This window comes from Planococcus citri, chromosome 2 (genome assembly GCF_950023065.1).
Source record: "Planococcus citri chromosome 2, ihPlaCitr1.1, whole genome shotgun sequence".
NCBI classification, from domain to species: domain Eukaryota; kingdom Metazoa; phylum Arthropoda; class Insecta; order Hemiptera; family Pseudococcidae; genus Planococcus; species Planococcus citri.
Genome location: NC_088678.1, coordinates 59,668,161 through 59,682,807, shown reverse-complemented (window position 1 = coordinate 59,682,807; position 14,647 = coordinate 59,668,161). Strand labels below are relative to the sequence as shown.

At 37.4% G+C, this 14,647-nt stretch overlaps 3 protein-coding genes across 7 annotated transcripts in view; 1 reads left to right on the top strand and 2 right to left on the bottom strand.

Moving 5' to 3' along the window:
• The window catches only part of LOC135836842 (nicotinate phosphoribosyltransferase-like), a 28,662-nt gene extending 21,913 nt beyond the window's left edge, over nt 1-6,749 (bottom strand). For 2 of the 3 annotated variants that reach the window (XM_065351894.1, XM_065351895.1), the window contains exons 1-5: nt 6,463-6,749; nt 6,060-6,230; nt 5,097-5,223; nt 4,927-5,010; nt 4,714-4,841 (exon numbers count right to left, since the gene is read on the bottom strand). In XM_065351894.1, coding sequence (XP_065207966.1) covers nt 4,714-4,841; nt 4,927-5,010; nt 5,097-5,223; nt 6,060-6,230; nt 6,463-6,514 — 562 coding nt within the window. In that variant the 5' untranslated portion in view covers nt 6,515-6,749. Of the gene's footprint in view, nt 1-4,713; nt 4,842-4,926; nt 5,011-5,096; nt 5,224-6,048; nt 6,231-6,462 lie in introns of those variants that run through there. The other variant, XM_065351896.1, reaches the window with a different exon arrangement.
• A 2,090-nt stretch (nt 6,750-8,839) lies between these two features.
• On the top strand, nt 8,840-10,721 carry LOC135836839 (toll-interacting protein-like). Of its 2 annotated transcripts, none has more exons than XM_065351888.1 (7): nt 8,840-8,987; nt 9,152-9,203; nt 9,271-9,420; nt 9,488-9,621; nt 9,694-9,895; nt 9,961-10,131; nt 10,197-10,721. In XM_065351888.1, exons 2-7 carry the CDS (start codon nt 9,153-9,155, stop codon nt 10,305-10,307), a joined length of 819 nt encoding a protein of 272 aa, XP_065207960.1. In that variant the 5' UTR covers nt 8,840-8,987; nt 9,152; the 3' UTR covers nt 10,308-10,721. The 2 variants fall into 2 exon arrangements, with proteins under 2 accessions (XP_065207960.1, XP_065207961.1); XM_065351889.1 differs by having other exon boundaries at nt 8,875-8,987; nt 9,103-9,203.
• A 52-nt stretch (nt 10,722-10,773) lies between these two features.
• Nucleotides 10,774-14,647, bottom strand: part of zye — a 40,086-nt gene continuing 36,212 nt past the window's right edge. For both annotated transcript variants that reach the window (XM_065351882.1, XM_065351881.1), the window contains exons 8-9: nt 11,138-14,618; nt 10,774-11,053 (exon numbers count right to left, since the gene is read on the bottom strand). In XM_065351882.1, coding sequence (XP_065207954.1) covers nt 10,881-11,053; nt 11,138-14,618 — 3,654 coding nt within the window. In that variant the 3' untranslated portion in view covers nt 10,774-10,880. The remainder of the gene's footprint in view (nt 11,054-11,137; nt 14,619-14,647) is intronic.

Genomic DNA, 14,647 nt, shown 5'->3' with positions numbered 1-14,647 from the left:
TATTAACCCGATTCAGAATTGGATTCAAAGCAAAAATGAAGTGTGAAAATTGAATCCTATTCACAACTGTATCTGAATCACAGCGTCACAATTCATTTTTTTTGCAATTCACCAATTTTTCCAATTTTTTCTCTTCAAGGAGTGTTTTTGATAGAAATGTCTTATCAATTTTTTGAACACTGAGCACCGTTCATTTCGAAAATTGAAAACACAAATTCGCAGCTATATGGTACCTACTATAGCATGAAGTCTACTGTAGGTAGTTTTTAAATCGTTTTTTAAGCCTCCAGCAACCTTTTGGAAATTACTTGAATCTCCAGCAGATTTTTCAGTGCTCGAAAATTTCCATAAAATTTTTACCAAACAGAGATGGTAATCCAAAATTTACTCTGCACTCCAATTTAAACGCGTTATCAAATCTACTGTAGGTGGGTTCAAGTCATTTTGGAGCCCGCAGCGACTTTTTGAAAATTCCCAAAGCCTCCGGCAGATTTTAGAAACTTGAAAATTTCGCCAAATGGAGTTATATGTGACCCGCTCTGACAAAATCGACCATTTCGACTAAATTTCAAAAAATGTTTTTTTCTCAAAAATCTGATCTTTCAACCCATAAAACTCATTTTAAACGTCATTATTTTGGACACTTTTTTTCGTCGAAATCGTCGATTTTGTCAGAGCGGGTCACATATAATCTAAATTCACTCTGTAACATAATTTCAACATGCCATGAAGTCTATTGCAGGCGGATTTCAAGTCGTTTTGAAACTTTCAGATACTTTTTTGAACCTTCATGGCAGATAAGGCTCCGGTTATTTGTTTCAAAATTGGTGTATTCCTGTCTCAAATATATTTTTGTCCATCGATTTCATACTTCTTTGAAAAGTTGAAAAATTATCCTTCAGCCTCTGCTTGAGGAAAGACAAAAATTCAGTTAACATTCCATTTTTAACACAAAATCTGTCCGAAATATTTTTTGATTTTATTTTGCATCAAAATTTCATTTCTAGTCAGCAGTAGGTAGCAAAACTAACAAAAATTGAATTGCGAATCACGATTTTTGAACCCAATTCATTTTTTTTTTCTGTTAATCACCCAATCTCTGGTCTTGTGGAATCAAAAAAACTTTGCTGAATGCTGCGTTGTGATTGGCCGAAATGTTTTCTCGAGCTTGGCCGAAATGTTTTCTCGAGCTTTTTGAACATTTAGCCAAATTTTTTGAACTTTCAATAATAGCCTGCATATCTACACTTCACAAGCTTTCTATTGAGGGGTCTTTTATGAAAATCAGTTGAGTACATACTGAGGTCTCGTGGGAACAAAAAAATGTACATCATTCTAATCACCAAATGCTGCGTTATGATTGGCTGAAATGAATACTCGAGGTTTTTGAACTTTTGGCCAAACTTTTCAAACTTTTTAGAATACCCTGCAAATCTACTCTTCACAAGCTTTCTATTGAGGTGACTTTTATGAAAATCGGTTAAGTACTTTCTGAGATCTCGTGGGAATTATATAATATGCCGAATGCAGCGTTGTGATTGGTCGAATGATTTCTTGAGCTTTTTGAGCTTTTGGGCAAACTTTTTGAACTTTCAAGAATAGCCTGCAAATCTACACTTCACAAGCTTTCTATTGAGGGGTCTTTTATGAAAAATCGGTTGATCTAATTGCTGAATGCTGTGTTGTGATTGGCTGAAATAATTTCTAAAGGTTTTTGAGCTTTTAACCAAACTTTTCAAACTTTCAAGAATAGCATGCAAATCTACACTTCACAAGCTTTCTATTGAGGGGTCTTTTATGAAAATCGGTTAAGTACTTTCTGAAATCTCGTGGGAATTATATAATATGCCGAATGCTGCGTTGTGATTGGTCGAAATGATTTCTTGAGCTTTGTGAGCTTTTGGGCAAACTTTTTGAACTTTCAAGAATAGCCTGCAAATCTACACTTCACAAGCTTTCTATTGATGGGTCTTTTATGAAAATCCGTTGAGTACTCACTGAGATCTCGTGGGAACAAAAAAACCTACATCATTTTAATATATAATATAAGATTTTTGTTACCTATTTTAGTATTTTGTTTGCTGATTTTTTATTTACTTATTTACTTTATTTTTACGTGATATTTTATAAACTTTTGATTTGTTCGGGAAAAGAAACGTACCATTTCACATATTTTAGACTTAATTTGTACGTTTATTGATTGTTTTTTACCTACTTGAGTAAATTTTGAACTATACCTAAGTGATACGAAAATTACCACTATATTTCAACAATTATTGCATTGTTTCAATTTATTTGTTTTATATTTTCGCGCGTTATTTTTTTCAAATTTGTATTTTTTTTAAGGTGATTTTTTCAAAAAAATGTTTATTCCAATGTTATTCATGTTTACACTTCAATATTTTGTAATGATTCGACGATTTCTTGTTCGAAAAATTTTTAAAGATTATTAATTAAAATAAGATTCCTTTTCAAAATTTAATACCATAATTTTGTTTTGTAATTTTTGTATTGTTTTAATCCACTTTTTGTATTACCTACAATACCTACATTTGTCAATTTTTTTTATGAGCGATTTTGACGATTTATTTCAGAGAAATCGTGTGAGACTTCATTTTTTTGAGTTCTACCATGATTTTGTCAACGATTCTGTAATATTTCTATTATTTTTTTCATATTTTATTTTTATTTTTTTCAATGAATTTTGGAAAATTTGGATTCTCCTAAAAACGGTTACATTTTATACGTAGACTTTAGTAGTATTGTTATTTTTATTGATTATTCCTGTCTGCTTAAATCAATTTACTCGATTTTTTCAACCAAAAAAAATGAAAATTGTTCAATGGTTGACTTTAATAATACACTTAGATACTTAAAATAATTGAAATGATCCGTTGTATATTTTTAAAGTGAAAAATAAAGTCTTTGAGCACGATTTTTTTTACTTTTTTTTTACGAATTACACAAATGAGAAAAGAAAAGCGTTCAAAAATACATATGAATCAAAATTCAATCGAGTATTAAATTATTTGCATTTTTTTTATGCATTTTGCAATGACCATTTCTTATTAATTCAAAGATTTCTCACTGGTAAAATTGATTGAAAAAAAAATTATCGAGCGCCTTCATTATTAACCAAATAACATCAACTTTTCCACGACAATGCAGTTTCAAGCGGCCCAACCAACAAATTAAAGTATTAAATCAATTTATAAATAGGACCAGTTATCGAAAACGTAATAAATTTCTGTCTTATAGAAGTAAATCTAATATTCGTTCATTTCTTAAATCGATAAAGAAGAATTTAATTCGTGTTGATACTCGAGAACCTGATAAAAAATCAATTACTTCAAATGGTTTCAAATTATTGTAGGTATAACAGGGAGCGTTTTGTAATAAAATTATAACACAATTTTACTCTCAAGTCTCAAACTGAGTGTTCAATGTTAAAAATAGAACCATAATCATAGGGCATTAAATTGTCCTCAAACAATATACCTACGATTTACACTTTTAATGATAGGTACATCAAAGTTGAACTAAAAGTGGGAAAAAATTTACTTTCAAACTGATTTTCTCATGACATGCTATAAATTTATCAAATATTCCGGCAGTTTTCATTCGAGGATGAATATGAAATGAAAAATTGGTTCACTAAATGAATCATACAACTATAAACCATGAGGATATTTCATACATGAACAAGAAAACAAAAAAATTCATAATACATCATTTTTATTCTGAAACCTTACACGAAAGTAAAAATTACTCAATTTTCTTCGATTCACTCGACCCAATAAAATGTAAATTGACACGAATAGAACAGCAAATGAAAACCAATTTGCTTTCAGTCATCTTAACCATTTCATCTTATGAGATGCAAAAAAAATTCAAGAAAATTTAAAAATAACTATGATTTTACATTGATAAAACAGGGTCAAAGTTCACCCAAACATTCACAATAGAGAATAAATTCTATCACGTCTCTAGTACCTTATTCTTCACGTATCGTAGTTTTATGAATGCATATAACCATTCCGGAACAATATACGCAAACCTTTTGAAAAATATTAAGCTTATTTCAGCTCAGATAATAGCAATAATTAGTTGCTTAGGTAGGTTATTTAATCAATGAACGCTTAATTGACGCGATAATAAGCAAACTCAGATATTCTTCACGTACAAATTATTCACACAACTGCTTCCACGCTTCAATGTACGTATTTCTTCGATATCGATACCTTCTAGGAAAATTTTCAAACGCATAAATTTCAATTTGACGCATCTTATAGTCAACAACTAACCTAATATAGCAACACAATCAACGTTAATTTAATCACTCATAAAGATAAAGACATCAAAATTCAAATCCATTCAGCCAGATCGCTTTCGAGAGGACAAAATATAAAAACTTGAGACGTCTTATAATATCGTATTGAAAACTTCACTCGTTCAATGCCAAGGTCGAGGTGAAAACTTTTTCGGTGTAACCTCGCTCAGTCGACATGATTTCAAAACGTACATTTCACGCTGCCGCAATTAAGCGGTCGTGTGAAATGTACGTACCAACGGAAGTCTTGGTACCGGGTGCCATCGATTTGTAAAAATGCTACATATCGTGACACCCGATACAAGGTACCATAATTTGACGCTTGGCAATGCGGTAAATTTTCTCACTCGAATTGCTTGGAAATAGGTATAACTTTTATTTACCCATGTAAGCGTATTTAGACGCGGATAATCCTCCATCCGGACCTTGAGCTCGACGCAGACCGAACTCCAACAATGAAACGTTATCACCCGCTGCCATCCTATACCTGGCTGCATTCGTAGTCATCAAACTGCGTATGCCATAGGGCGAAAAATTAACGATTAGTTTGACGAATAATTCACCAAAGGTATTTTTATTATGATGACAATGTATACCTTGCGAAGTTCACCAATGTCAAGAATGTCGTCTCGATTAACTGAACTACCACTAAAGGACCTTCCACACGAATCATAGGAACTCTGAAAATAAATTAATCCAAGTTTGAGAATTCTATACGGTAATGGAATTTTGAAAGTGAACAATAATCGATGATTTTATAATGTACCTTGGAAAAACAACCGAGCCTTCGTCGATGGCATATAAAGTGATACCTTTGGTGTTCAGCTGACTTAAAAATTTAAAAAATTCATCGTCTATGGATGATGGTAGAGTTTGCTTCAAGTATTCGATATCTGGAATCAAAATTAATGTTTTACAAATTAAAGGACAGAGCACACATTTTTTCCAGAATCAAACGTTTCAAAATACATTTTAATAAAAAAAAAAATTTTTTTTTCATCATTATTCCCAATCTGTGTTTCCGAAATGATGAAAAAGCAATGAGTTTCTAAATAAAATACTTTCAATTTTTTTTCTCAATTAAATCGTTTATTTTTCGTTCAACTTACGACATTGAGTCATAAATATTCTCAAACGTAGAAATAAAAGTCAAATAAATATTTCAGTTGAATTCTAATCTCACAGCAGGTGCGAGCAAATGGATACTAGTACAAAAGAGAGAGAGAGAGAAAACTATAAAGATAAAAAAAAGTGCTAAAAAAGCAAACAAAAATTAATATAAACCAAAACTATCGACATGTTGGCAAAACTTGAGGAATTCCGCCAAAACAGATAAATTGCCAAGTGCATCAATATACGAGTACGAGTACGTTGAGTACTTCGAGTTCGATAGGGCGCCAAGTTTTATAAATGAAAATGAAAACATCGGTTACATTGAATTCGAAATTTATTATTCAATTTATTTGAGAGAGAAAAAAACTACGTATCAATCAACGAGCTCTTTTCCACCTAAATTAGTTTCGTTTTCGTTCGTGTAAAAAAAAAAATAAAAATAAAAAAAAAGCAGACCAAAATCATGATAAAGCACACACCGCTGATAATTTTCCTCGATCAGCATTCTATCGAAACGTTATCGGTGAAGGAATGTAATCTTATGAGAAGAAGAACATTGTGCTGCGTAGAAGAATAGCATCTTACTTTGCAAATCTAAATCTTACCAAGAACGTACCGCTTTCAGTATACTGAAAATTATCCAGGAATTTTATACACTGCTCTAATCCAGCGAAAATGGTGAATTCTCCTTGAAATGGATTCTTACGGAAAAATAAATCGAATACAGCGTGATCGTCGGTCTTGCCAGCTTTCCAATACGCGTATGCCATATTAATCTGGTACAAATCTGGAGCAAAAAATTATGATGAAAATTATTTCGCAAAAAAACACGTTGATTGTTAACAACGCGTTCACGTTGCTTGCAAGCAAAACCTGTCCAAATTTGCAAATCGATACGTGTTTGAGATTCGTCCATGGGAATGGAAACTCCATCGTTTCCATTTTCTTGGATGTTTTTTCGAACAATATCTGTTATGCGATTTCCAAAATTTAAGAGTAAATTAATCAATGAAACTCACCTGTTAGAAGAGGTTGCACCAGATTATTATCAGTGAGCATGTCTTTGGACATGTTTGCGATTTGTTTACAGCGTTTCGTTAAAATGAACTAAAATACGAACTGATTCGAAAGCATAAATACTTTTTTTGCAAATGAAAGTTTTATTCGAAAGACGTAATTTTTTAGTACATCCTACGGAAATGAAATTGCAAGCGATGCGTAGTACTTTCTGCTAACAACTGATGAAAACTGAACTTCGGATATCAAAAACGAACTTTCAAAGTAGGAGGAGAAAAAAACTTCAATCAAAACAACGCAAAAGTTTAAAGAAAGGAAGCTGACGATTGCAACCAGAGGTGTAACGATTACGATTATAATCGATTATCTCCGATTAATAATCGCCGATTATTAATAATCGGCCGTAATCGATTAATCGCCGATTAATCGGACCTTTGGGTAATTTTTTTAAATTAATCCAAATCTTGATTTTATGTCTTCCTTTTGGTTTTAATTTTTTATTTGATGTTTCATATTTTCATTTTCTCTTCAATCCTTTCATTACAATTACTTTTTGAGTAAAAAAATGAAAATGAAAATTGTTCAGATAATGGTTCAGAAAACATTTATGGCGATGACTGACGTCACTCAATTCCAACCAATCATGGAACCGCAAATTTTTTTGGCCGAATAATCGCCGATTAATCGATTATCCTCCGATTAGTCCGATTATTTTGGGACGAAATGATCGATGCAGCATCGATTATAATCGTTACACCTCTGATTGCAACGCTACCTTTTGTGTAGTTTTGTGAATTAAAATATTGAAAATTTGTGAAAAACGTTTTTATTTTTGTATATCGCTATTCATATGAAATTATTGACATTTCTTTGTTGTTTTTATTTCCAATAACATGATAGATTCGTTTAATTCTAATTACAAGAGTAATTAATTTGAAAATTTGTAATTCCACGTAATTCATAATTTCTTTCTACATGACACACAGCTGAAAACCTCAAAGTCGAAGTATCAGATCTTATTTTGTCATTTTGTCAGATCGCCAGTGGATGAGGTGCCATTTACCTTTTCGATGTTGAATTTTATGAATTTTTTCAATTCTCAATATTCTCAAAGTTGGTTGCGATTTGCAAACTTGAATTTTTTTATTCATTTTTGATTTCCATTTTATATGTTTAAAAAAAAAATTATTATGGAATAAGAATTACTTGATTACCTACTCGTTCATTTGTTGCAGAGATGTTGTAATTTTCACCCTAAAAAATTGCGGTACTCAAAAGTTCGATTCAGTGAACAGCGGTGATTTTTATATAATCATTAATCACGTGTTTTCGGTTCCTTATGCGTAGAAACAGCGGTTCTTCGTCGGTTCTTCTTCTAGTCCTCTTTATTCTTGATTTGATTTGAACTATTTGAAGTGTCCAGGGACGAAACTAGGCATTTTCTTTGGGGGTATTCGACCAAAAATTTGCCGACTGATATGACAAAAAAATACCTATTTTGCCGACTAAAACAGTGAGTTTTTTAATGTGAAATAAAATCTGATGAGAAGAAAAGTTTGCCAATTGATATACTCAACACAATATGTGGGTATTAGGTTATATTCATAGGAAGTGTCGATTGAGGATTGAAAAGTCCTTGACATTAGAATTTTTCAAGTAGGTACCATTTTCATTTTTTGTTTGTTCTTAGAACTTAATTACTTATTATTTGACAGTTACTTTTAAATTGAAATCTCAAATAGGTACAAACTTTATTTATACGGTACCCAACTATTAGTAAGAACTACCAACTTATCACAAATGAACAAAGTCGTCAAATTAATTTTTTTTTTTCAAGTCTAAAATTAAATTAATGATTAAAAATTACATCAAAAACTCGAAGTCAAGAACTTTGAACATGGAAAATGAAAATTAAACATCCACAAATTCAAAAGTGAAGTGAACTCATTAACAAATGCATGAATGGTCGAGTAGTAAACTAGTATATGTAGGTACTTGATTTTTTTTTTTAATAAATAAATAAAACAAAAGTTAAAAAGTTTAGAACTTTGAAGATTTAAAAATCAAAAACTTCATAAATATTCAAAATTGACACATATGTACATAATTATACTTACCTACTCGTTACTCGTATCAGGAATCATGAACAAACAGTCAGATTCGGATTAAAATTTGATAGTAGGTATAGTTGTACCTACTCCGGTTTGGCCCTACTTGATTTGAAAAAAAAAACGAAAACGAGTACAAATTTCAAAGTTCAGAACTTTGAAGATTGGAAAAAAATTCTAAAATCAAGAAACAATCTCCAAAGTGACCAAACACACGTATCTATTTATTTTTCAAATCGCACCCCATCCACCTGCAAGCTGACAAAATAAAGTCTGGTAGCAGATGTTTCGCAATGTTTTTCTTCTGACGAATCTCTTATCACAGTATTGCGGAAAATTAAAAATAAATAGATTAGAAAAAAACGTACTGCGAATTTCAGGTGTTTTATGTAATATTGTGAAACATTACAAGTAATAAAGTAAGTTTATTAACGCCTAAATTCACTATTATTCGTTTACCTTAAGCTTTACCTAAGCCCTACCTGCGATTCTGTAAAATAAGATTCTTATTTACGATATCTGTCACGTACGTAGACCGTAGACCTACCTATTTCAACGACGTAATTTTATTCGTGTTCAACAGAATGAATTCAATGAGTTCGCAACCCAAATTTACGGAAGAAAGAAGACGCAGGGTACGTATTCGATCTAATCTATTAATATGTACTAAAATAACATCCGTATAATTTGAAATTTGTGCAGTTGGTTCTGGGCGAATTACCACAAGATTTTCTGCGAGTTTCGAGTCAACCGCTGCCGGACGCCGATCAACAGTTAGCTATTGCTTTAGATAGACAACTGAATGCTCCAACATGTTCTCCTATGGGACGTCTAAACATTACCGTAGATCAGGTAAATTTCGTTCTTTATAATAACAACCGATCACCTCATTTTTTCAATGAATTACTGAAATTCATAGGCAAAACTAGTGAAAAATTACGGTATAGCTAGAATGGATCCATACGCTCGATTAAGAGTAGGTCATTGCGTCTATGAAACTCAAACTGACAGCAACGGTGGCAAAAATCCCAGATGGAATAAAGTGGTTCAATGGTAACGTTTCATTCATTTATCCTACGTTTGCTATACCTTGTATACTTATATTCACGATAATTTTGATTCTAGTTTGTTACCAGCTGGTGTGAATACCATAAGCGTTGAAATCTACGACGAATGTTCATTCACAATGGACGAATTAATTGCTTGGGCTCAGGTATCCATTCCAGCTTCGGTATTCGCCGGCCAAACTCACGAAGAATGGTTTCCTCTCAGTGGAAAACAAGGCGAAGGTCAAGAAGGTGCTATTAATCTAGTTCTCAGTTATTCAGTAAGTAATGAAATCATTGTTTATTTCTTCTATCGGCCGTTACTGATGTAACGTTCATTTTTCAGACGGCTCCTGTATCGTATGGTATTGCTGCCGCTCCTCCTGTCATGATGGTGCCTCGTACGGGCACTGGAATGTTGGGATACGGTGCCTACGCTCCCGTTCCAGTGTACCAAACGCCATATCCCCCTCCACAAGCAGCAGCCCCTCAAATATCAGCCGAAGATTTAAAAATGGTACGCATCCTTTAAAGAAAATGTTTATCGAGAAAGCATTATTATAATAATTTTGAATATTTCAGGTTGAAGAAATGTTCCCGAATTTGGACAAAGAAGTCGTTAAATCCGTTCTTGAAGCAAACGGCGGAAATAAAGACGCGGCTATTAATTCTTTATTGCAAGTGTCCCAATAGGCACTACGTTTTCGTGTTATTTTTTTCGCCATATTTAACAACTTTCTCATACTACGATCTAACGAAACGCTAGAATGTTTTTATTTTACGTTTTTTTAAGGAAATCTTTTTACCATAGAATAAGTTTCATATTTTACCGTTTTCGCAATTGTATTTGCATTTAATATGTATATAAACTGAATGTATTTTGGACATATCGGAGGAATTGAGGAGTCGATTTGTGAGCCAGCAAACGTTTTTTGGATTCAACGACCTCGTCAAGTGGACTCCCTTTTGTACACATTCCCTTGATATTTCATTCCTAGATTTATCTAGATGATATCAAATCATTTTGAGATGAGATTATTTTAATTAGCACATGATTTGTTATATTATAATAGTTCATTACAATAAAAATATTTATTGCTTTTGTTATTTTGTCATTATTTTCTCTGAAAAATAATCCATCGATAAATAAAACGTCGCATTTTATAACAAAAGTTTTATTTACATATAAAAAACAAATCTGTTCGATTTAATATCTCCTGAACAGGCTTAATAAATAAGCCAAAAATAAATTAATAATTAAATGCTTCAATTGACCTCTTGAGGCTGACTTTCTTGGCTTCGTTTCAACTCTTCGAAAACAAGACCTGCTAAGTCCTTCGATGATTCGCCTACATCATAACCTTTCTCTTTCGACAAATGACGAATCAAGTGTTCTAGGTTTGACAAAACTAGTTGGTTTTGTTCTAAATTATCGTTACCTATAACACAGAGCAAAAATTTTCGTTTAAGTCACTGGAAAAATTTTAGATGAGTCAAACTAATCAGGAGGCATCAGATCTTACTAGTAATTTCATTTGCTTCGGCTGACTCTCTTTTAGATGGTGGAGGTGGTAGGTACGAATAACCGATTGATGGTGGCTGAGGCTGAGGCTGATATGGTTGAGCACATCGCGGATCAGTTGAGCCCGGATAACAAATTGGGAAAACGATTGGACGGTGCGTAGTTCCATTGCAAGTACAAACTATCGGACCTTCAGTAGGAGGAATTGATGGAGGTGGTGGTGGAGGAGGCGGCGGTGGAGGACATCTAGGATCATTGGAGCCTGGATAACATATCGGTGCGGTGGGAGGAGGTGGAGGCGGTGGTGGTGGTGGTGACGGACATCTAGGATCATTGGATCCAGGATAGCAGATGGGTTTTGGAGGTGGAGTAGGTGGTGATGGTGTAGTTCTTGCTGGCTGAGGACATCTTGGATCAGTGCTACCAGGATAACAGACTGGTCTTGGAGGAGTGGGTGGCGGTGGTGGAAGATAAGTAGATGGCGGTGGCCTAGTTGGCGGTGGAGGTGGTGGTGGTGGAGGAGGTTTCGGGCATCTAGGATCATTTGAGCCTGGATAGCAGATTGGTTTTGGTGGTGGAGTTGGTGGAGGAGGAGGAAGGTAAGTTGGTGGACTGGGTGGAGGAGGTGGTGGTGGAGTTCTTGGAGGTTGAGGGCATCTAGGATCATTAGAACCTGGGTAACAGACTAATCTTGGTGGTGTAGGAGGTGGTGGTGGTGGAGGAGAAGGTGGTGGAGGAGGAGGAGGGGGTGGTGGTGGTGGTGGGCATCTCGGATCAGATGAGCCTGGATAGCATACCGGCTTTGGAGGGGGAGGTGGTGGAGGTGGAGGTGTTCTTGGTGGCTGAGGACATCTTGGATCATTGGATCCTGGGTAACAGACTAATCTTGGCGGTGTAGGAGGTGGGGGTGGAGGAGGAGATGGTGGTGGGGGAGGTGGTGGCGGAGGAGGTGGCGGTGGTGGGCATCTTGGATCAGATGAGCCTGGATAGCACACTGGCTTTGGAGGGGGAGGTGGTGGGGGTGGAGGAGTTCTTGGAGGCTGTGGGCATCTTGGATCATTAGAACCTGGGTAACAAATTGGTTTGGGCGAAGGTGGTGGTGGTGGTGGTGGTGGAGGAGGTGGCTGGGGAGTTGAAGGTGGCGGAGGCAAATAAGTTGCCGGTGGTCTTGTTGATACATTTGGTGGTCTGGGGCATCGTGGATCAGGTGATCCTGGATAGCACACTGGTGGTGGCTGAGTGGTCGGAGTTGGACTAGTTTTGAATGATTGTGGGCATCTGAAATCAGTTGATCCAGGATAGCAAATAGGTTTAGGGGTAGTTGATGGGGGTGGAACGTAAATAGGAGGACTGGGCGGAGGAGGTTTGGGACATCTGGGATCATTTGAGCCTGGATAACAGATTGGTTTTGGTGGTGGAGTTGGAGGTGGAGGAGGTGGAGGAGGAGGTGGGGGACATCTAGGGTCAGTCGATCCTGGATAACATACTGGTTTTGATGGTGGTGGTGGTGGTGGTGGTGGAGGAGGAGGAGGAGGTGGTGGCGGAGGTGGAGGAGGCGGTGGTGGTGGACATCTTGGATCATTTGAACCAGGGTAACAGAATGGTTTTGGAGTTGTAGGAGGAGGTGGAGGTAAATATGTTGTAGGACTAGGCGGCGGTGGTGGTATTCTTGTTGGTTGCGGACATCTTGGATCAGTAGATCCTGGATAACACACTAATCTTGGAGGAGTTGGAGGCGGTGGTGGTGGTGGAGGTGGTTTTGGACATCTGGGATCGTTTGAACCAGGGTAACAAATTGGTTTAGGTGTTGTAGGAGGTGGTGGGGGTAAATAAGTTGGTGGACTGGGTGGTGGTGGTGGAGGAGGAGGTGGTGTTCTGGGCGGTTGTGGACATCTCGGATCAGTTGATCCAGGATAACACACAGGTTTTGGTGGTGGAGGTGGTGGCGGAGGTGGCGGGGGAGGAGGTGGCGGACACCTTGGATCAGTTGATCCAGGGTAACACACTAACTTTTGTGGAGTGGGTGGTGGTGGTGGAGGTGGAGTTGGTTTTGGGCATCGAGGATCATTTGAACCAGGATAGCAAATTGGTTGTGGAGTGGTGGGAGGAGGAGGTGGTAGATATGTGGGAGGACTTGGTGTCCTGGGTGGTTGTGGGCACCTGGGATCAATTGATCCAGGGTAACACACTGGTTTTGGTGATGGAGGTGGAGGAGGAGGTGGTGGTGGTGGTGGTGGAGGAGGAGGAGGTGGCGGTGGTGGTGGAGGAGGAGGTGGTGGTGGTGGGCATCTTGGATCATTTGAACCAGGATAACAGATTGGTTTCGGTGAAGTAGGCGGAGGAGGAGGCAAATATGTCGGGGGGCTTGGTGGTGGAGGTGGTGTTCGCGGTGGTTGCGGGCACCTCGGATCTGTAGATCCTGGATAGCAAACTAATCTTGGTGGAGTAGGTGGTGGGGGCGGGGGTGGAGGTGGTTTTGGACATCTCGGATCATTTGAACCAGGGTAACAAATTGGTTTAGGGCTAGTTGGTGGCGGTGGAGGTAAATAAGTAGATGAAGTTGGTGGTGGGGGTGGTGTTTGTGGTGGTTGTGGACACCGTGGATCCGTAGATCCTGGATAGCAGACTAATCTTGGCGGTGTCGGAGGTGGGGGCGGAGGTGGGGGTGGTTTTGGACACCTTGGATCATTTGAACCAGGGTAACAGATTGGTTTGGGGGTTGTAGGAGGAGGGGGTGGTAAGTAAGTTGGTGGACTGGGTGGTAGAGGTGGTGTTGGATCAACGTGCGGACACCTTAGATCAGTAGATCCAGGATAGCAAACCAATTTCGGTGGGGTTGGTGGCGGTGGTGGTGGTGGGGGAGGAGGTGGACATCTTGGGTCATTTGAACCTGGATAACATACTGGTTTTGGTGGTGTTGGAGGCGGTGGGGGCAAATAAGTAGGGGGACTGGGAGGTGGTGGCGGTGGAGTTCTTGGAGGTGGAAGTGTAGGTTGTGGGCATCTAGGATCATTTGAGCCAGGATAACAGACTATTTTAGACGGTGTAGGTGGAGGTGGAGGAATATAAGTTGGAGGGCTAGGAGGAGGAGGTGGAGGAGATGGTCTTGGACATCTTGGATCATTGGAACCAGGGTAGCATACTGGTTTGGGTGGAGGCGAAGGAGGAGGAGGCGGCGGTGGTGGACAACGCGGATCAGTTGATCCTGGATAGCAAATCGGTTTTGGTGGAGGAGTTGGAGACGGTGGTGGCCGATATGACACTGATGTAGAAGGAATTCGTACAGTAGTGCTTGAGAAAGGCGAGCATCTCGGATCATTGGAGCCTGGGTAACACTCTGGTTCAGGTTCATCTGTAGGAACTCGTACTGGTGGCAGTGGACGAGGACAGCGTGGATCTGGTGATCCTGGGTAACAGTTTGGCGTAGTGGTAACAGTGATAATTTCGCTTCCACATTGCTCCGGACATTGACCTTGACAAAGCTATTGACATAGAAAATAAGCGCTATAGT

Coding starts and splice junctions, on each gene's coding strand:
- LOC135836839 (XM_065351888.1), top strand. CDS start 9,153: ATGAATTCAATGAGTTCGCAACCCAAATTTACGGAAGAAAGAAGACGC. Junction 9,204..9,270: donor CGGAAGAAAGAAGACGCAGG/GTACGTATTCGA, acceptor AAATTTGTGCAG/TTGGTTCTGGGCGAATTACC. Junction 9,622..9,693: donor TGGAATAAAGTGGTTCAATG/GTAACGTTTCAT, acceptor TTTTGATTCTAG/TTTGTTACCAGCTGGTGTGA.